Source organism: Zingiber officinale, chromosome 3B, assembly GCF_018446385.1.
Source record: "Zingiber officinale cultivar Zhangliang chromosome 3B, Zo_v1.1, whole genome shotgun sequence".
Lineage (NCBI taxonomy): Eukaryota > Viridiplantae > Streptophyta > Magnoliopsida > Zingiberales > Zingiberaceae > Zingiber > Zingiber officinale.
In genome coordinates this window covers 86,232,405-86,253,586 of record NC_055991.1, presented here as the reverse complement: position 1 = coordinate 86,253,586, position 21,182 = coordinate 86,232,405, and the positions used below count along the sequence as shown (strand labels likewise).

At 33.7% G+C, this 21,182-nt stretch overlaps 1 protein-coding gene across 7 annotated transcripts in view; it reads left to right on the top strand.

The window, feature by feature from the left end:
- The first annotated feature begins 9,790 nt into the window (after window positions 1-9,790).
- Window positions 9,791-21,182, top strand: part of LOC122056711 — a 28,069-nt gene continuing 16,677 nt past the window's right edge. The window contains exons 1-14 of one of the 7 annotated variants that reach the window (XM_042618790.1): window positions 9,791-10,171; window positions 11,587-11,667; window positions 14,237-14,374; window positions 14,713-14,823; window positions 14,913-14,963; window positions 15,069-15,169; window positions 17,747-17,837; window positions 19,015-19,149; window positions 19,231-19,497; window positions 19,657-19,735; window positions 19,824-19,915; window positions 20,006-20,089; window positions 20,195-20,269; window positions 20,352-20,399. In XM_042618790.1, the coding sequence (XP_042474724.1) occupies window positions 10,007-10,171; window positions 11,587-11,667; window positions 14,237-14,374; window positions 14,713-14,823; window positions 14,913-14,963; window positions 15,069-15,169; window positions 17,747-17,837; window positions 19,015-19,149; window positions 19,231-19,497; window positions 19,657-19,735; window positions 19,824-19,915; window positions 20,006-20,089; window positions 20,195-20,269; window positions 20,352-20,399 (1,518 nt within the window). In that variant the 5' untranslated portion in view covers window positions 9,791-10,006. Of the gene's footprint in view, window positions 10,172-11,586; window positions 11,668-14,221; window positions 14,375-14,712; window positions 14,824-14,912; window positions 14,964-15,068; window positions 15,170-17,746; window positions 17,838-19,014; window positions 19,150-19,230; window positions 19,498-19,656; window positions 19,736-19,823; window positions 19,916-20,005; window positions 20,090-20,194; window positions 20,270-20,351; window positions 20,400-21,182 lie in introns of those variants that run through there. The other 6 variants (XM_042618789.1, XM_042618792.1, XM_042618791.1 and 3 more) reach the window with 6 other exon arrangements.

Sequence of the window (21,182 nt, the reverse complement as noted above, 5' to 3'; positions counted from 1 at the left end):
CTGGCAGACGAGAAGGAGGCGCATGACATTTCCGAGGAATGAGAAGCCAGAGCGGAAGATTGATCAAGAAGGCCAGAAAATGAGTTCGGGTGAGCCTTATTTCAGATGGTCGAAATAACCCAAGCGAGCGGAGCTGGAGCAGAAGACCTGGATGAAAAGTCAACCTGAAGTTGGCTGTGGTTTGAGCACTCGGAGCTATTCCAAGTGCTTGGATCGGCTTAGTCCAGCCGAGGCACCTTGGTCAGGTGCCCCTATGCGAAGGTAGTTCGGGCACCCATAACCCTTCCAGGAGCCCAGAACCTTTCCAGGCGCTCTGACTAGAGATTTTATCTAGATCCATTGTGATACAATCCGTTGCAACGTAGATAAAGTGTTACCCACGTCTAGGCCGGAACCCTTCCAAGCACCCGAATCAGGGTTATAAATATAGCCCTGATCCCAGTAGTTCATAACAATACTTGTAAACGATCTTCTATTTATTTAGTTCTGTAATCGAGTGCTTTAACTATTGTAAGAAGTTTTTTCACCAGAAGGAGATTTGATAGTGAGCTTTCAACGTCTTAGACTAGCAATCCTCTGATTATAAACTAAGTAAAAGATCTGTCTCTCCTTTCTCGTTTTAATTAGTTTCTTTTCGTACAAGTGTTTTAATCAAGCTATAAGATCGAGAAAGGTGTTTTGGGTTTTTATTGTGCGGGGCAATTCACCCCCTCTTGCCGGCCGCAAAGGACCTATAAGTGGTATCAAAGCCCAACCGCTTCAGAAGGACTAACCGCCGACCGAAGCACAGAAGACGATGTTCAGATTGAGCATCTATTCACTAAAGTTCGAGGGAGAGTTCGCAAACTGGAAAAAGAAGATGAGGGTATTCTTCAAAACGAATTTTGAATTATTAATTTTTATGAAGTATGATTTTGTAGCACTAAAGGACAAAGAAGAATAGTGGATGAAGAAGGAGCAAGCCAACTTTGTGGCAAATAGCAAGATATAATTCCATCTACTGAGTATTTTACTACTACAAGAAGTCAACCGGATCGGAACCTATGAGTTAGCCAAAGATCTCTGGGAAAAATTTCTAGAAATTCATATAGGAACCTCAGAGGCAAAACTCGCTAGACGAGATCTACTCTGGAATCATATCGGCAACCTCCAGTTAGAAGAAGATGAAGTCGTTGCACATCTCCACTCAAGGATCAAAGAACTCATCACTAGACTCACGAATCTTAGAGAAAAGACAACCAACCAAGATTCGCTAAGGTATGCGCTTAACACATTTCCTAAGACTCCTGAATGGTCAACCCTAGTAGATGCATATTTCATCTCTAGGGACTTAGAGGTAAGTAATTTAGAGAAATTATTTTTGACATTTGAAATTCACGAATCTAGATATGTAGATCTAAAAATGAAGAGAAGCAAAATATTATCCTAAAGGCAAAAATGGATGATCCAGAATCTGAAACTTCTCTCAATGATGACGAAATGACATTCATGGTAAGGAAGTTTAAAAAATTATTTAAAACTAATAAGTTTAGTAAAGTGCAGGCTAAAAGTAGAAAAAGAAAAGTAAGATGCTATCATTGCAATGAAGAAGGGTACGTCAAAGACAACTGCTAAAAATTGAAGAACAAGGACAATGACAAGGAAAAAGACAAAAGAGAGATCCAGAAGAAACACAAGAATCTAAAAGTGGCATGAGACGAAACATCATCATCAGATTCAGACGTCGTAGCCTATGACGGACTTACACTGATGGCAAGTCACTAAGAAGATGACAGAGCAAGTTCATTGGAAATGAGTATCGAGAGCATCGATGAAGGGGAAGTAACGTCAAAAAAAAGCAGCTGAATAGAGGAAGCATTAGAGATTTACAAAGTAAGTTAGGTACAGTCTCTACCTCCTGACCAACTATTTAAATTTATTAAAATTTTATTAAAAAATTCTTGTCAATTAGAAAATGATAATAAAAATTATTAAAATAAAATAATGAGTTAAAAAGAACTTTAGCAACATCTTATCGATTAGAAGATTTCGACAAATTAAAAATTAAAAATTAAAAGTTAAAAGTAGAAATAGAGAATCTAAAGAATTCTACATGTTCGAATATTGCTATTTCAAATTTCAAAAAGTATCAAGGATTAAATTGACAATTTAGATACCACAAGGGCCAAATTAGAAAATTATTGAGGAAATATGTTCCTAAAAAATTCTTGATTAATCCAGTTGGTATAAATCTATATTAAATTCTAAAATCTTATTTAAATTAAATTTTCATGCATGTCCTATTTTTAAATTGATTTAATTTTTTTGTTTACTTAGAATTATTTCGTATAATTTCTATTAAAAATTAATTTCTTTTTTAATTTTTTGGGAAAGAGAATTTTAGCACTTATCTGTAGGAAAATTTTTAAATTTTTTCTGATCATTAAATTATTTTTATGAATTTTTTAACAAAAACTATATTTTTCAATTTAAAAATAATTTGCAGAGTAATTTTTGCAAACTTCATTTTTCTATGAAAAAGTTATCATATTCTCTATTCAAGAAAATATTTTCAAATTTTTTTGACCGTTATTATATTTTATATGAATTATTTATCCAAATACTACCTTTTAATATTTAAAATTCTTAAAAAGTTATTTTTTGAAAATTTATTTTTTTTACAAAGTTACTTGCTATAATACATACTCAAGAAAATTTTCAAACTTAAAAACTATTTTTAAGAAATTTTTTACGAAAATATATCTTTATGTAGAAAAGAAGTTATTACTGCTTAGAGTAATTTCAAATTTCAGTGAAAATTTTGTTTTTACTTTGACCATGTCTGTTTAACAATTATAAAAATTTTCAAATTTTTTTTCATGATTAAAAATATTTTTCAATTTTTTTTAGAAAAATAGTTTATAAATTATGAAAATCCTAATTTTCGAAATTTAATGGTTTATTTTTCTGGATGATAGTACTGTATTTTTATCCCCTAGACTCTATTTTGAATTTACTTTCCCTATTTTTAATGTGATCAAAGGGGGAGAATTAACGGTTAAGTCTAGGGGAGGGTACATTTTGATTTTTTTCATATTTTTTTAATTGTAAAATTTATACTTGTTACCTTATTTATTTTTGTGTTACCCTAACTTAACTTGGATTGCTTACATCAAAAAGGGGGAAATTGTAAGTAGTCCATAGTAGTTTTGATGTAATTAGCCAAGTCAGAGTTAGGTCCTGTTGTCTTTTGATGTCTTATGTCTAAGTGTATAGGAACTTAGGAGCACAGGAAGTCGAGCGAAAGATGCAACTAGCGAGAAGTATGACACATGAGAGAGTCGACGGACTTGATGTGTCCAAGGGACGAGGTATTGCGGAAGAGTATGCTGGGGATGAGAAGGAGGCGCGCGACATTTCCGAGGGACAAGAAGTTGGAGCGGAAGGTTGCTCGAGAAGACCCGAAAATGGGTTCGGACAAGTCCTATTCTGGATGGCCAAAATCACCCAAGTAAGCAGAGTTGGAGCAGAAGACCTGGATGAAAAGTCAACTTGAAGTTGACTGTGGTCTGAGCTCCAGGATCGGTTTGGTCCAGCAGGGGCGCCTTGGCAAGGTACCCTTGTACGAAGGCAATCCGGGCACCCCGAACCCTTCGAGGTGCCCGGACTAGAGATTTTATCCAGATCCATTGTGATGCAATTCGTTACAGCTTGGATAAAGTTTTATCCATGCCCAAGCGCCCGGAATCCTTCCAGGCGCCTAGATCAGGGCTATAAATACAACCCTGATCCCAGTAGTTTAAAACAACACTTGTAAACGATCTTCTTTCTGTTTAGTTCTATAATCGAGTACTTTAACTGTTGTAAGAGACTTCTCCGTCAAAAGAAGATTTGATAGTGAGATTTTAACGTCTTGGACTAACAATCCCCTGATTGCACCACCAAGTAAAAGATCTGTCTCTTCTTTCTCTTTTTAATTAGTTTCTTTTCGTATAAGTATTTTAATCAAGCTATAAGATTGAGAAAGGTATTTTGGATTTTTATTGTGCAAAAAGGCAATTCACCCCCCTCTTGTCGGTCGCAAGTGACCTACACAGTCAACTCTGCGTTATTCCTGCCTCGACATCACAATCATCTCCATGCCGTTCTTGACTCAGCATCGCTAGCTCTTGGTTCAGCTTCGTCATCAACTCCAAGTCATTAGAAAAATTGTTCTCTGACTCAATGTCATTCCTAACCTTATATCATCCCCGACTCGATGATGTCCCGACTCTGGATCGTCCCTGACTCGATGATGTTCCTGACTCTGGATCGTCCCTAGCTTCGTGCAAGTTCCATATCCATACTGTTCTTGACTCCGCAGGCAAGGCGTGGAACCATAGTTATTTAAGGCATAAGGCGCCCAAAAGCGTATAGGTGTTGTGGGGCTTGAGGTGTTGGGCGCAAGATGAGTTGCACACCTTATCGAAGTAAGGCATTTTAGGTATAAATTTTTACAAGTCAAACATATATAGGAAATTTCTATCAAAATATTTCACTAATAAAATTCAAATATTTTATAAACTATTAAATAATAATATAAATATAAAATTTACTAATATTTAAATATTAAAATAGTTTATCTTTATAATAAAAACAAATTCAAGTTAAAGGAAAACCAAATCGGTGGACTAAAAAATTCCAAACTAATTTACAATTTGAATTTGTGAGGAATAAAACATAGAATTATTAAAATGTAATTTATGAACTAATTTACAATTTAATTCTGTAAGAGAAAAATAAATAAAATTGATAAGAAGACTTGTGAATTTAAATTTGTTAGGAAAAACATATCATTATGTCGAAATAAAAGAAGAAAAGTAATAAAGTGTAGCAAAATCTAAAATCGATATTAATATTGTACTAGAAAAGAGTTCACATTTGAGAAGAGGAGGGAGGGGATGAGAGGGAAGATTGATGCTATTTTTTAGGGGAGAGGAGGAATTATACAAGAGAAAATTAGTAAAATAAATTTGCCATGGACTAAGAGCATCTTCAATGCTCTATTTTCAACAGGTTTATAAAATTAAAAAAAACTTAACAAAAAAAACTTTAATCATTGTGAATTGTGAATTGTGAGGTTTAAAGTTTTTAGTATAAGAGTGTTGTAAAAAACCAAACCTGCTTTTTCCTCGGAGCCTATAATTAATGTAAAATATTGTCGCATGTTTGACCTTTTAAAACAATTTTAAAATAAATTATTTTACCAGTAAATTATTTTAGCAATAAAGTTAATTTTATAAAGTATTTTATTATAATATTTTATTTCTAGTTAGTAATAATTTCTTTCTTTTATATAAATATAAATTTTCAATCAAATTTTTAACAAATTATTATTTTAAAAATAAATATAAAAAATATAAATGATTATAATTAAATTAAAATTCATAAGTTAATTAAATATTAAATGAAAATTATAAATTTAATTAAACTAAAAATCATAAATTAATTAATATATTAATTAGAAATTATAAATAAATTAAATCAAAGATCATAATTAATTAAAATATTAAATGAAAATTATATAGGGATATTAAATAATAAATAAAATATATGATTTGTAATGTAGGACCTAAAAAAGACTTGTATTAAGGTTTTTTTTAATTGCGGTGAGTAGTAAGTTTTTATATTATTGATGTGACATATTGAGAATCACAAAAAACCTCATCTAGAAGTTTAATCCTTAGGGCATTTCTAATGATTAAATCTTTCAATAAGTTTTTTTGTAGTTTGAATATGCCACATCACAAGTATAAAAAGCTTTTAAGACATCTTCAATGGTTAAACATTTTGATGAGTTTTTTTTGTAATTTTCAATATGTCACATCATGCCACATTACAAGTATAAACACCTACTATTATCTTCACAATGAAAAAATCTTCATACAAATTTTTTTTTTATGTCCTAAATTATAAACCATATATTTTTATTTATTAATTTTTCATTTAATATATCTATATAATTTTCATTTAATATTTTAATTAATTTATGATTTTGATTTAATTTATTTATAATTTTTAATTAATAAATTTATTATTTTAATTTTAAATTAATAAATTAATTAATTTATGATTTTAATTTAATTATAATTATTTCTATATATTTTTTAACTTATCTCAAATATATTTATTTTCAAAAGAAAAAAAGTACCACTTTAATTATTATTAACTATTTATGAAATAAAATATTATAATTAAATGTTACATCAAATGATTTATTTTTAATTATTTGGAAATGATCAATCATGCACATTAATTACCGACTTCACTTTCAAGAGAAAAAAATAGGTTTGAAAACTTAAATTGCTCTTAAATTAAAAACCCCAAACCTCACTTACACAATCATAAAAGCTTTTTTGGTAAGGTTTTTCAATTTTACAAACCTTTCACAAAACTTGTATTGGAGATGCTCTTAGAGATGCCTTAAGGGAGGTTGATGTTCATTTTCTAAGGGAGAGAACAAGTCAAGCAAGAAAAATATGTCGCATACATTGCAAATCAATGCAACCTAATAAATTCAAAGAGTATGTAAAGGTATGAATTGAACTTGAAAAAATTTATAACTTCAATAAAGCGAGGAAAATCATGTCTTAAGCACGCCTTAACCTCTCAAAGGTGCGCACTTCATTCAAGTACCACACTTGGGTCATTGCCTACGCACAAATGATGTGTTTGGTTGTGCCTTTAGCCTAGGCACATCTAGGCGCACACTTTTCACGACTATGCGTGGAACTGTTGCCCACGGAAGATATGAACAAGGTAGCAGTTTTTTTTTAGAGAATATTGGAAAACATAGCCATTTATTCCAGAAAATGAGGGTAACATAGCGGAAATCTCAGAACATGTGGTGAACGTGAGGGCACAACTACAAACCTATAAAAGGTCGCCTTATCCCACAGGCACAGATACGTACTCACACATCTAGACTTATAGAAATCCTAAATTATAGTTCTCCTTCTTCTTCGTTCTCCCCTGTCAAAGACTTACTTGAGCATTAGAGTGATTACACTAAGAAACCTCCGGCTGCCATTCTAGACTTTGACCAATCCCTTCACTAGTCCCTGTTGTTTCTTGATGATCGACGATAAAGTCCACATCAATGGTAATTCATCGATAGCTTGTTCGTCAATGGTCTCAGGTAAAATCATCGATAAAATATCATTTTGTAGTTTCTTAGGGGGCGTTTGGTATGAGCATGGGAATGAGAATCGGAATGGGAATCATTGTATTGTGGAATGGGAATGGGTATGAGCATGGATATCACTCTTAAAAGTAATATTTGGTTAGTTGCATACTTTCTATCGGAATAAATTAATATTTCCTTTTTTACCCTTAAAGGAAAATAAAAGAAAAAAATTAGATGTGAAAGAAAGATGAATGTGAGAGAAAAATATGATCAAAGAGAATGATGAGAGAGAAAGTATGATGAGAGAGAAAATGTGATGAGAAAGAATGAAGAGAGAGAAAGTGTGATGAGCGAAAATGAGAAAAGAGAGTGTGATAGAAGAGAGCATGATGAGAGATAAAATATGATGTGAGAGAAATTATGATGGGAGAGGATGAAGAGATAGAAAATGTAATGAGAAAAAATGAGGGGAGAGAGTGTGCGATGAGAGAGATTGAGGTGAGAGAAAGTATGATGAGAGAGAAAGTGTGATGAGAAAAAAAGAGAATAGTGAGTGTGATGGGAGAGATGATGAGAGAGAAAGTGTGTTGAGGAAAAAAAGGAGGGAGTGTGACAAGAGAGATTGAGGAGAGAGAGAAAGTGTGATGAGAGCGAAAGTGTGATGAGAAAAAAAAAAGAAAAGAGAGTGTGATGGGAGAGATTGAGGAGAGAGAAAGTATGATGAGAGAGAGTATGATGAAAAAAAAGAAGGAAGAGAGTGTGATGGAAGAGATTGAGGAGAGAGAAAGTATGGTGAGAGAGAAAGTGTAATGAGAAAAAAGAGGAAAGAGAGTGTGATAGGAGAAAGAAAGTGTGTGATAAAATAATGAGAGAGAAAATATGATGAGAGAGAACAAGGAGAGAGAAGTGATATGAACAATAAATAAATAAATAAATTTTGATATTTGATATTAAGGGAGAAAATTTTAGTTTTAGGTCAAGGGTATTTTTGGAATAAGAGAATATTTTGATTGATGAAAATAAGGTAATGGCTCATTGAAGGGGAGGTATATGGGAATGAGTTATTACCCAATTTCAAGGATTCATTCCCTTATTCCTATTCCTATTCCTATAATCCAAACATTAACAATAGCAATCAATGATTCTCATTCCCATTCCCCACTTCTATTCCCCTAAACCAAACGCCCCCTTATTTTTTTTTTCTTCGGATGCAAGGATATGAAGGGACTGATAAATAGTTTCTTCTCTAGATGAAATAGTTTTCTTTAACTTCTTTTTTATTTTCCTATAAGTAAGAGTGATTAGATATTGTTTACTCGAATGGATGAGACACATGCTTCTACTTAATTTTGATCGAATTGTTGGAATTGTTTGGTCTACCTCTTTTGATTGAATGACTTGGTTAGAGGGTAAATAGACGACCCCCAAGTTTTTCAGATTCTTAATAATAACACAAATTAAAAATGTAGGTCTTAAATTGATCATGTAGAAGTGAAGATTAAACAAATAGTTTGAATGTGAAGATGTAATTGAAAATGAAGTTCTTAAGTGGTTGAGTTTAATTAGATTGTTTTGATTTATTTGACAAATATATAATTATAATCCCAAAATATTAGGTAACATTGTCATCCTTTATAGTTGGTAGGATCTTCTCCGTTTGACATTGTCTTCCTTAATTGTTGACAAGATTTTTTCCATTTGACATTTTCTTTGTTTGACATGTGTAAAAACTTAAAATTGTCATATATCAAGCTCGTACAGTTTGATAACTCATAATATGTGGTTGAGTTGGTGTGTACTAAATGATTCAAATGTCTATGGCTAGTGTTCCCTTTAAGGGTGACGAACACTAAGCGGAAGTGAATGCAATTAGAGAAGGTGGGTCTTAAGGTTTATAGGCATTGTGCAAGATGGACTAAGTGTGGAGGATCATGTGGCATATGAGAGTTCAGTGCATTCAATTAGGATTGTAAATAAGTCAAGTCGATTCAAATTTCATGATGTTCAAGATTATTTGATAAATATCTAAACCGATCAAAGCCAATCTAAGCCTAAAATGAATCAAGTTATTGAAATCATTGTTTAAGCTTAACTTGGTTCAAGTTTGACTTAAATTTGGTTCATTTTGATGTTACCAAGTTCTCAAATCAAATTTGTTTGATTATTTGAAATTTTTACATTTAAGCTTGTTTAGTTAGTTATTGAGTTTCATAATATAATTTTATTTATTCATTTTAAAATTTTATTTGTTTGTTTAGTATGTTGATAAAAGTTTTGTTGATAATTATTATTTATGAATATTGTTTAATTCATGATTATTAACGAACTGAATGCATACATTCAAGATTATTTATTTAGTTGAATGAGTTGTTCAAACTTATTTATTTAATTAATTTTATATGTATTTAACGAATATAAATAAATTTATCAATCTGAATACCAATCACATTCAACGAACTAACAAAAACTTAAAGAATATTAATTTGTTTATTTTTTATTCTCAATAAATATTTTTTAATGAACAATTTAGGAGTATTATTTTTTTTTACATCAGGAGTAAGTTTAAAATTTTTCAAATTTTGAGGGAGTAGGCTGATAATTTCCCTTGATAGGCAGTCAATCGACTAGTAGTAGCAGCTCGGCGAAGCAGCTTTTCCTGTTCCCTGATCCAGTCACTTCAGCCCACTTCCCTACCGACCCTCCTCGTGCCCATCCGCCCCGACTCCCCTTCCCACCTCGCGAGCTCCCTCGCCTCGTCGCCAGCTCGAAGACGGAGAGCTCGCCTCGTCTGCTCTGCCTCCCTTATCGTGCCCTAACCCTCGAATCCAGGCGGGGTGGTTCCTCAGAGGTGGCGTCGCGGCGATGGACATGGAGACGGAGCCGCGGGCGAAACCCTTGTCCTACAAGATTAAAGCCATGTCCCGCGAGTCGCCGTCGCAGAAAGCGTCCAACGTCCTCGACCCTGACCTCCGCACTCACTGGTCCACCGGCACCAACACAAAGGAGTGGATCCTCCTCGAGCTCGACGTACTCATCCCATAACCTTTCCTCGCCCCACTTTTTCTCGCTATTATGTGTTCTGCCATTCTATTGCAATTATCCTATATGATTGTTCCATTGTCTGCTCAGTCATATAACTCGAAATAGTTGAGACTAATGTGTCTTGTTGATGCTGTATTTATTTAATTGCCTACTTATCAATTTGGTTAAAACCCATCAAATTTTGTTTGTTCTTCACATTTATGCACCATTTTTAATGATGTAAAGTCATGAGCCCACTTCTTAGAGAAACAAAATGGCTTTGCTGGATACTGATTACTAAGAGGAAGACAGACTTAATAAGTATCCAACCAGATATTAAACAGGAAACCCAGCAGGAAAAAGAAAATAAGGTAAAATGAAAGATAGCACAAATCATTCATGAGATCATAATGAAGAATTCAATCTCAATATTGGATTTCTTAACACTGTCAACATTATTACATATTATGAGGAATCTCTTCAGTATCAGCACGATCAGATCATGTTGGACAGTCATACATGCCTAAATTAATGCCTGCAGCTTGTGTCAATTTAGTACATCCGAAGATTAAATTTTATGAAACAGAAAAGAAGTAATAGAGATGCAGACTGTAAATTCTGACTTAAGCATAGATGCCCAAAGACTTTAAACCCATTGAAGATATTCAGTTCAACATTTGTTGGTTAGGTTTCAGTTAATATTATTGAAGCATGGTCAATTTAGATATATGTGCTTATCTTGTCTTTTTCTTGTTTTATCAGTTGTTCAACATATTCCTAACAATGTTTTCTAATCAACAAAATCAATTGGGACACCAGTTTAGGGGTTTTCTGATCTTACTGGATTGATTTTGAAAATGCAAAAGACATAAAATTTCTAAAAAATAGGAAATCGGGTCAACTAACCAGTGTCACTTGGTTTTGGTTGGTTTTCATTTGATTAAGATAAAATTAAGTGGGAAGGAGACCTTTTCCAATTTTCATATTAATTTGGTTCATCTTGTCCAGTTTAAGACAAATACTATTTCTAAATAGTTCCAGTCTTAGTCTTTTAGATTAAATATCCTTACTTTGGATTCACCTCTCCAACCCTCCACCTCTTTGCCCATCCACCCCTCCATTGGTATTAATGGCAGAGGGGTGACAAGTGACAACACTTATGAAAGTGTGGAGTTAAAGCGAACATAGTGACTAAGGGAGCATTTTGATAACACTTATGAAAGTGTGGAGGCTAAAATTAGAATAGTAAAACTACATGGTTTGAAAAAGAAAATCTAAGTCTGGGTGTAAGAATAAATTTCTCTTGGTCTAAACAAGCAACATAGACTTTTCTTTTTAATGAAATACACAAATATTAAGTTTTGCTCAACAAAAATTTATATTTTCTATTCATGTTATAGCCTTTTTTGGTTTCTATGCAGGAAGCTTGCTTACTGTCCCAGATAAGGATCTATAATAAGTCTGTGCTTGAGTGGGAGATCACTGTTGGGTTGCGCTTTAAGGTCTGAACTTATTGATGGTACCATGCACTGTTGGATTGTGAAAGTTCTTGTGTTATATCCAGGACTTTTCTCATAAATTTCCATCCTCATAGCAACTCTCGATTTTGTATATCTATTGATTCTGCTAGTAATTACTTGAAAGACAAGCTGCTGAGGTGATGGCTTCTTATTTTGTAGTTATCTACTGAAAATATAGAAGCTACACTAATGTTCTGTTTAATTTTTTATCTGATTTGATCCCTCTTTTTTTCTCCAAATAGTTAAATTATTGGTAGTGAGATAAACTTTGTCTAAACCTATAAAGATATTCTTAACTCTATTATTCATACATTTAGATCATTAATGGTAAGTGATGTGAGGCACCTTCACCACTTAAGTGATATAGCTCAAGTGATATAGCTTTGCATAGAGTTTAATGGAGAATAAGATCCATGACCCTAGATAGCTAGGACAAAAATGACTTGAGGATGATGACCACAACAATAATGGCCGATGGATTAGCTTGATGTTTTTGTCCTTGTGTTTTTTTTTCTTTCATGATTATTTAACCTAGTGTATCATAGTAGAAAAATCATTTTTTCTCTTTTTCTGGTGAACTTGGTAGCACTGAGCTATTGTCCACTTTCACTGACATGTCCTACGGTGAAATCTAACTCCAATATAAGAAGCTTCCTGGCAGGTTTTCCATCCCGATATTGCTTCACACTGTACATGAGTTCATGTAAAGAACTGAATCAATTCAACTAAAAAACATCTTGTTATTGAGAATATATATATAATCCATTTAAAGCAAGGTACACCTATAGCCTGCTTATATTTTCCCTAGCTTTGTGTGCATTTTGATTCACAATCTTAAAAGCTTGCCAGAAGGTGCATCTTGTCTGATCTTTCCACACAAATGATCACCCCTCACCTTCACCAGAGCTGGTTGTTACAAGCCCACCAGCTTTCGCTAATTCATCCTCAAACTGTGCATCCTCAAGCCCACCAGCTTTCCAAATACTCAACAACATGTGATATTGTTTGCTTTAGCCGACATCCCATATTATCTACTGCATGGTTTTATCCCATGGTGAAATCTAACCCCAAGTTGAGGATATCACCTATCCTAAATTTGCTTTGTATTGAGCTGTTGGAATTATGAGGCATCACCATACTTTTAGGCGTAAGGCTACCTAGTACCTACTGCTATCTTGCAGTAGAAACAAAATATATATGGGTCTATTTATACTTGTTAATATCTAGTCTTGACATTACTATAATCATTTAATAATGCTACTTATAAGATTAATATCGTCTCACATCTTGTTGAATCGATACACCACTATATGAACTTTTATTACAATTATTTAATTGAAACATGTATTAAAAGAGAAATTTCATTGATAGTGCAATTACAACTCAGATGTCCATACAATATTATATGCTCTAGGACATCCTCACCAATACGAGCATGCGTAATGTACAGAGTTCTTATGGAGAATTGGGCTATAGTTCCACGGAAAGGTGTCCTGTTATTGAGAATACACATTTAATCTATTTAAAGCAAATTACATGCATGGCTCCAGTCATATTTTTGCTATTTAGTGTGTTTTTTATGGTTCGTTCCTGCCTCCAATGTCCCAAAAATCTGCCAAGAGTCAATCCTTGTGTAATTTCTCTATTCTGACGATCACTCCCTGCTTTCCTTAGACTAGGTCATTGCAATATCTGTGCTTAATGGGTTGGCATAGTGCAAGATGCATATTATTTGGGAGCATAAATTGCATATTAGGATAGTGGATCAAATGATGGCTTAATGGGTTGGCATAGTGCAAGATGCATATTATTTGGGAGCATAAATTTTATGTTAGGATAGTGGACCAGATGATGTATTCTTTTATCAATAGTCAGAATAATTTGAGCGAAGAAAGTTTTAAATATTCTTTGAAGGTTACAAGATGTTTCGATATTAGAATGACAGATATATTGGATTTTGTACCAGACTATGGCACCTTGGCGTTCTTCGTTACTTGAATTTGCAAGCTTATTAACATGCAAATTTAATGTTTCCGACCTTGTTATTAATTAATTCCATCTACAGGCTTATTCACAAGAAAATATAACACATGTTTGTTAACTTATCTAACTCAATGCAGCTGCCTCTGGAGTTACTATATGTTTCTTAAGTTCTGTCTTATAACATACTCCACCTATCTCTTGCATGCTGCTCCTGCTTACTCCATCTATTTCTTACATGATGATCCTGCTTTCAATTTGTGAGCCTCTAATGAGCAGTACTGCATTTCAATGGGCATCTTATATGTTATAATGCTAGTACATGCCTTTAACCATGCATAAGTTGAAAATTCATTCATGTAACAAACATGTTTCTAAAAGAAGTATAGGCTCTTGCATAATATAGATGGCAATCAGTGAAGTTAACTTTGGATGGGTTAGTGCAATTTTTTTTTTGAGCTTTATGCTATTTCAGGATGGTTATGAACTTTATGCATTTCTAACTTGGTTCTAAATTGCCAATTATGCTTGTCTTAACATGCTATATAAAATTTAGTCTGATTCTTCTCAGCCTGACACATTTTTAAAAGTTCGTCCACGTTGTGAAGCTCCAAGAAGAGAGATGATATATCCGATGAACCATACACCATGTCGTTATGTGAGGATATCTTGTTTGCGAGGAAACCCAATAGCTATATTTTTTATCCAGGTATCCCCAACTCTTCAATTATCTTGGTCATTTCAGTGTAGTGTTGGCTAAATTATAGTGCTGCCTGAACAGAAAAGGTTATTTAGGATTAAAATTGAATACCTTTCTTGGTCAAAATATCCAAATGATTAAATTACATAAGGTACATTTCCTGCTGTGCTTCCTTTGAAATCATGTCAGGACTGTGCGCATATAATTATTATTTATCAAGTCATCTATAGAATATTTTAAGTTTCCTAGCACAATATTCAGAAATTAGATTTGAATGCTTTCATCCAATTTTCATATTTTTCTTAGTCTTCTGATTATAACATATGATGTTTGACTTATTGTTCTAGCTAGTAGGAGTGACCGTCACTGGACTAGAACCAGAGTTTCAACCTATAGCTAATTACTTGCTACCAAATATTGTATCACATAAGCATGATTGTCAGGATATCCATCTTCAGGTAAATTTATGAATATTATCTTCTTTTCATTTCTGTCTATGTTTCATGCTCTTCTTTTGTGTGAAATTGTGATTCTATATGGTTGATAGCTGCTTCAAGATGTGGCAAAGCATCTGTTGTTTTTTCTTCCTCAACTTGAGGTACATTTGTGGCTCTTTCCTTGGTGTTCTACTTTGTGTGTGTTCATGCTTTCTTAGGCTTTTCATCTTTCAAGGTAATGGCTATTTCTTCTGTTACTTTTGCAGACAGATCTTACCAATTTCTCTGATGCTGCAGAGACTAGCATACGTTTTTTTGCAATGCTTGCTGGTCCATTTTATCCAATTCTCCATCTTTCTAGTGAAAGGTAAAACTTCAAGTATTACCTGCCAATTATCTATGGCGAGTAGTTCCAACAAGGCACTTTTTTTTTCTTTTTATTTGTTATTATTATTAGATGTCAACTTGAGATTTGTACTTTGACTTGCAAATTGATGTCAACTTAAGACGCGTGCTGTAACACCCCAATTTAGTCTTACATGGTGATATACATGCTAATATAGGATTTGTATAAGCTTAGATAACTTAGCTATCATTAACTTGGGTTTGAGCACTTTGAATTGGTAATTAGGCCTAACAAGTTAATTGGCCAGGTCTCTTGTCTAAGGTGCGTAACTATTGGCATCCAAGTGAACCTAATCCAAGGCACGGTGAGGCATTGAAAAGGGCTTCATATGTGATGGTGGGCTTCCTATGTGATGGTGGAGCTACCATCGGACCACACGTGACGATTTGGGATGATTCTGAATTGTTAGTTGAGAGTATAGGTCTTGATAGGGGCGACAACTTTCAAGTTGTAACATCCCAATTGAGTCCCAAATGGTGAGTTGTGGTCTAATAGAGGAGATTTGTAAGCTTAGAAGTACCTACTATTAAATTGAGCTTAAGCATTTTGGGCCAATGGTTGAGCCTAATAAGTTAATAAACTAGTTCTCTCATCTAAGTGGATCATCACAATTTTTTTGAAATTCAACCTAATTTAAGGTATGGTGAGGCCTTGGAAAGGGCGTCCTCTATGATGGTGGAGCTACCATTAGGTCTAACATGCTAACAAATTAGGGTTGGTGTGAAGTCAAAGTTTTGACTTAACAGGGACATCAAGCTTTAAAGTGAAAATTATAACATCCAAATTTAGTTCCACATAGTGAGCTATGGGCTAACAGAGTAAATTTATAAGTTTAGATGAGGTAGCTACTATTAATTTGCACTTCAGGATTTTGCACCTGGTTGGGTTAGTGGTTGAGTTAGGTCAATATTTGTATGGGTCGTGACTAAAAGTGTCAAAATGGGCCAACTAGGTTGGGCTAGGTTGACCCTTTTTTATGATGCGCCGAGTTGTGCCCTGCTTAACCTGTGACTCAAGGCCAGTTGGCCAATTTGGGTCGGGCTCGTACTTTTTTTTAAAAAGATAAAATAATAAAAAAATAAAAAAATCTTTTAAAAAAACTAAAAATAGAAAAAATATATAAAAATCATAAAAATATATATTTTTAAAAAGATTCAATGTTTTTTATATAATTTTTACAGATATTTCTAATTCTTTGATTTTCTCTTATTTTCTTTTTATTCTTTTTATATTTTTAATTATCTGGGTCAGCTTCAACACAACCCAAGACGGGGCCACACTTGGCTTGGCCTGTGGCCTGAGTTGCTCCCTCTAGGCCCAACATGCTACATCCTAAATTGAGTTGGGCTGTGTTGCTTTGGTAGCCTGACGCGATTTTCACCACTAGTCATGACCCATTTACTTTTTACGCATTGCTTCGATAAAAGAACTAACCGAATAACTTGTGAGGCTCATCAACTAACCCATAATGCTTGAGCTCAACTTAATAATAACTAACTTATCTAAGCTTATAAAATTTCTCTATTAGCTCATAACTGACCATGTGAGACTAAATTGGAGTGGTACAATAGAGGTTCTAAATAATCATAAGATGCATCACTTTAACTTAGTTCCATACAAAGATAAGAATTGGGGCTTATTTAGATATAAGGGGGATCTCAGTAGAGAAATTTATGAAAAAGAGTCTTTTTGCGGCAAAAATCTAAAATAGAGGTTTTTTTAAGGGTAATTACTCTAAAATAGATATTGATTGGAAATTTTATACAAATAGGCAGGGTGACATGGATGGGGTAGCATTGGGTTATCCTATCTCCACCCTTCCCTGCAAGAAGATTGTGATTTTCTTATCCATACTTGTCCCACTTTATAGATCAGGTGGGATAATGCAGGATTAAACCAGGGTGGAATTTTTTCCATCCCTACTATTTGTATGTCCAGTTAAACATGATGCATGGTGTCAATTCAAATAATTATATTGTATATGTATACTATTATAAATAGTTTTATTCTATTGAAGGTTGAATGATTGGGCAATAAGTGTAAATGGATCAAATTAACTAGTAGGGTGCCAACCAAGACTAAGAATTCACTTCTTATATCAGTTCTAGCAATATATCTATTCTTTTCCCAAAAACTATGATAAGAAAAAGAATATAAGTTTGACTTCAAGAATGAAAATATGCATATGAGTAGTTTGGCAAATCCAAAATTGGATGAAGTATGTGTATTTTCAATAAAATCGTGTTAAACTAAACCAAGTTACCTCAAATTTGTCCTAATTATATCCTAGAGGCTCAGGTTGAATTATGCTGAGGTAAGATTTATGGATGTTTCTAGGAAGATCAAGTTTCTTAGATGCACATGATGTTATAACTTGCTTAAGAAATAATTGCAAATACTCAACTAATTGTAGCGGCTAATATTTAGTCCTTGCTTGTTATAGTTGGCAGTTTTTTTTCACACTTGTTAGTTAATGCCATTATGTTTCTTCAATGTGTTGTTTCTTGTTTAATATCCCTTTTCCATTGAACTTTATAGGAATGCTTCAACTACATTGCTTTGTTTGTCTGATTTAGATGCATCTAAAAGTAACCCATCATCTACTTTGACAGTGTCATCGAACTTTGAGGTAGGTGCATTTATTCATTTTTTAATTCGTCTCCTTGAATGAAATTCCTGCAATGCTCTGACCTGGTTCTGTATTTTTTTGGTTTTCTTTTTCAATATTTGTTTTTCTTCATCAGTTGCTGTACACTTGCTATTTGATCAAATATTTCTTTCAATTATTACAAATAATATGGACTATTGGAATGCTAACACAACTTACAGTAGAAATGGAAGTTGCAATGTCATAGGACATCAATCTCATGAATAATCTTGGTGGAAGCTCTCATTGCTGACATCATAAATTCGAAATAACTCATTTTTCTGTTGTGTCAAAGATATTTATTATGAAAGCTGTCAGCTTATGTAGATGACTGAGTTGGATGTAATGGTAAGTGTTGCTAGTCTTAAGTGGCCTCAATGGAATAATTTAATGGGAATCTGCATGATTACATTAAAATATTTTTAGTGTAATTTTCATTGCAATTTTCTTGGTCTGTTTAGGATTACTTCTTCCTTAGAACATTTTTAGTTTATTTTTTATTTTATTTGAGTTGGAACCTTTAAAATGATACCAATCGTCTTTTGTTAATCATCTTAAGTTTTCTCTTTGTGAGATTTCATTCTTAGATTGAATATTTCTTTGTATGATCCCAATTTTCCTATGTTAATCATCTTTTCATGATAGACCTCTTTGTGAGTGGTTGTTCTATGTGTGAGATCAGTTATTTTTGTCTATGAAATTTTTTATTCCTTTGCTACATTAAACTTACCAAATTGTATCAGATCTTTGTGTGAGATTTGATCTGCTTCTATGTTGCATCACTGGGCCTATGTCTACGTTTGAACAAACTCCTCTCTTTTCATGAGTCCCATTTCTTTCATTTGCTACATCTCTGTACACAAGAAGGGGTTAAAAATCCTGCAAATAAAATACAATCTTACAATAAGCTTGTCAGGGACTTCCAATTTATAGCACTCAACAAAAGTTGCTAACATCATGCCAAATATGCCAGATATGTTGTTTAAATGATCCCAATCATGCCAGATTGGCTGCTTCTGAAATTTGGTTCAGTGGGGACTTAAGTTCTTTGCTGAAATTGCCATATTTTAAAAAAATTGATGTACTTGTTTATTTGCACATTATGAAAAAAAGTAACTTGCTACTGATCTACAAACATACACTCTCTTAACATTTTCAGGCACAACCCAGGCGATCACGCAGTCCACCCTTTCCTGAAATTGCTTCTAGCTCTATAGTGTTTCGACCTGATTCTGTCATAGCCCTGTTAAGGAAAGCTTACAAGGATTCTTATCTTGGAATTGTTTGCCGTAAAGTATACATTTGTTTTTCTCTAACATTTACGCCATAGGTAGTCCGTTGTTCTATAGTGTAAATTAGCTTTCTTGTTTCTTAGGCCTCAAAGGCAATACACAGGCTTATGGAGACAAGTAAGCTCTCAGGGGAAGGAAGCTATGTTGATGACTCCACTTTATCTTCAGTTTCTGAGGAGATTGTCAAGAGTGAAGCCAACAGTCATGTTGAGCTAACTGATTACTCAACCTTGTTTGGGCCAGAACTTAAATTACCTGATGACCAATGGGATGCTTCTTACTTGAATGTGTTGGATGTTGCTGCAGTTGAAGAAGGCATTCTCCATGTCCTATTTGGATGTGCTTCACAAGTATGTGTCACGAAATTTCTATTTTTTGTAGTGTTTAACTATTTCCCCCAATTAAAGGAGCCTTACCCTATGTTCATCCAAGTGATTTCTTTCTGCAAGGAGTCTGTCTGATTTATTAAATTTTCAAGTGCTTATATCCTTTTTCTGAAAAATATTCAGCCTCTCCTATGTTGCAAATTGGCAGACAGTAATTCAAATTTTGGCCCCATTTTCCCACTGATACAAGCTCTGCTTCCAGGTGAATTCGTTATATGTCTTTCATACATTTGGGTTTGTTGCTTTCTTTCTTTAAATTAGATTTATTTTGATTGTCTTTGATCTGACAGCACTTCGCCCTCCAATCAGCAGCCCCCTTGATCAAGTTGATGACAGTTTTTCACAGTGGAAACATCCTTCTGTGCATCGCGCTCTTTCTCAGGTTCATCAATTTTGCATTTTCGTGGTATATGAAATATGGGTTTATTTTTTCCCTAAACTATCAATATCTCACTGCTAATTGTTACTGCAGATAATGACTATGTCATCATCATCAGTATATCATCCTCTTCTTCATGCTTGTGCGGGATACCTGTCTTCTTTTCTATCATCTCATGTTCGTTTGTTTCTCTCAAATTTGCATTATAAATAAAGCCATAGGTTATATGCATACTCATTTTGGCTGCTTGTCTAAGCATGTCATTTGTTTTCAAATTATTAGGCAAAAGCAGCTTGTGTGCTTATTGATCTATGTTCCGGACCTTTATCACCATGGATACCTACAATTACTGCAAAGGTTTTGTCATAGTTCCCCATCATGAGTCTCCATCTTATGTGAATCAATTTAGTTATGTAACTACTGCCCCCCCTTTTTTCAGGTTGATCTTGCAATTGAACTCATAGAGGACCTCTTGGGTGTTATTCAGGTAAGTTCATTCTGTTAATTTCTTACCACAGCATTTTTTGTTTTTTAGTCAAATTTCTACTTGTTCGGATATGGCAATCTAGGTGTCTATGGGCCCCGACCCATGTCCAAGATGGCCTGGCCCAAGAGAAAAATAAAAATTGTAAAAATAAGAAACTTTAAAAATAGAACTAAAAAATATTTAAAATTATAAAGCTAAGAAAAATTTCTAGATTGTTTGGTTCCACATTCAATCTTTTGGTTTACTATACGTTGCCTACTTATGCTTATTCAGGCGTGAGATCTGAATGAACTTGCAACCATTATGTTGCCGCCTTCCTCAACGAAGTTTGATTTCGAGAGCTCTCTTTTTTGTAGTAATGCAGCTAACCAATCCTTGAGTAGATACACATTTCTATTCTCTACTTGTGCGTTTGATTCTTCTTCTCATCCAACACTCAAAGAAGACTTTGACCGTACTGTAGATAGAAATGGCAATAGGCCGTGCTTTGCCTAGCTTAGCTTGGACTTGTGTGGGCATGAAATGGTTGAAACCCTAGCCCAACCTTGGTATTTTTTTAATATCTAATTTTTAAATTATTAAAATTAAAAAAATTCTACTTCTGAAAAAGTATCAAAAATTGAGGAAAAAAGGGAATAAATTTATGATTGAAAAAAAAAATCAGAATGAGTTTTGGTTGAAAACTTAGTGTCAGATTATCTTAATCTGTACTCCAGATGACTACTAGCACATGCTTCATGCTGTCTAGGAGGAAGTGAGATGACTGATTGGTTGCTGTTACAC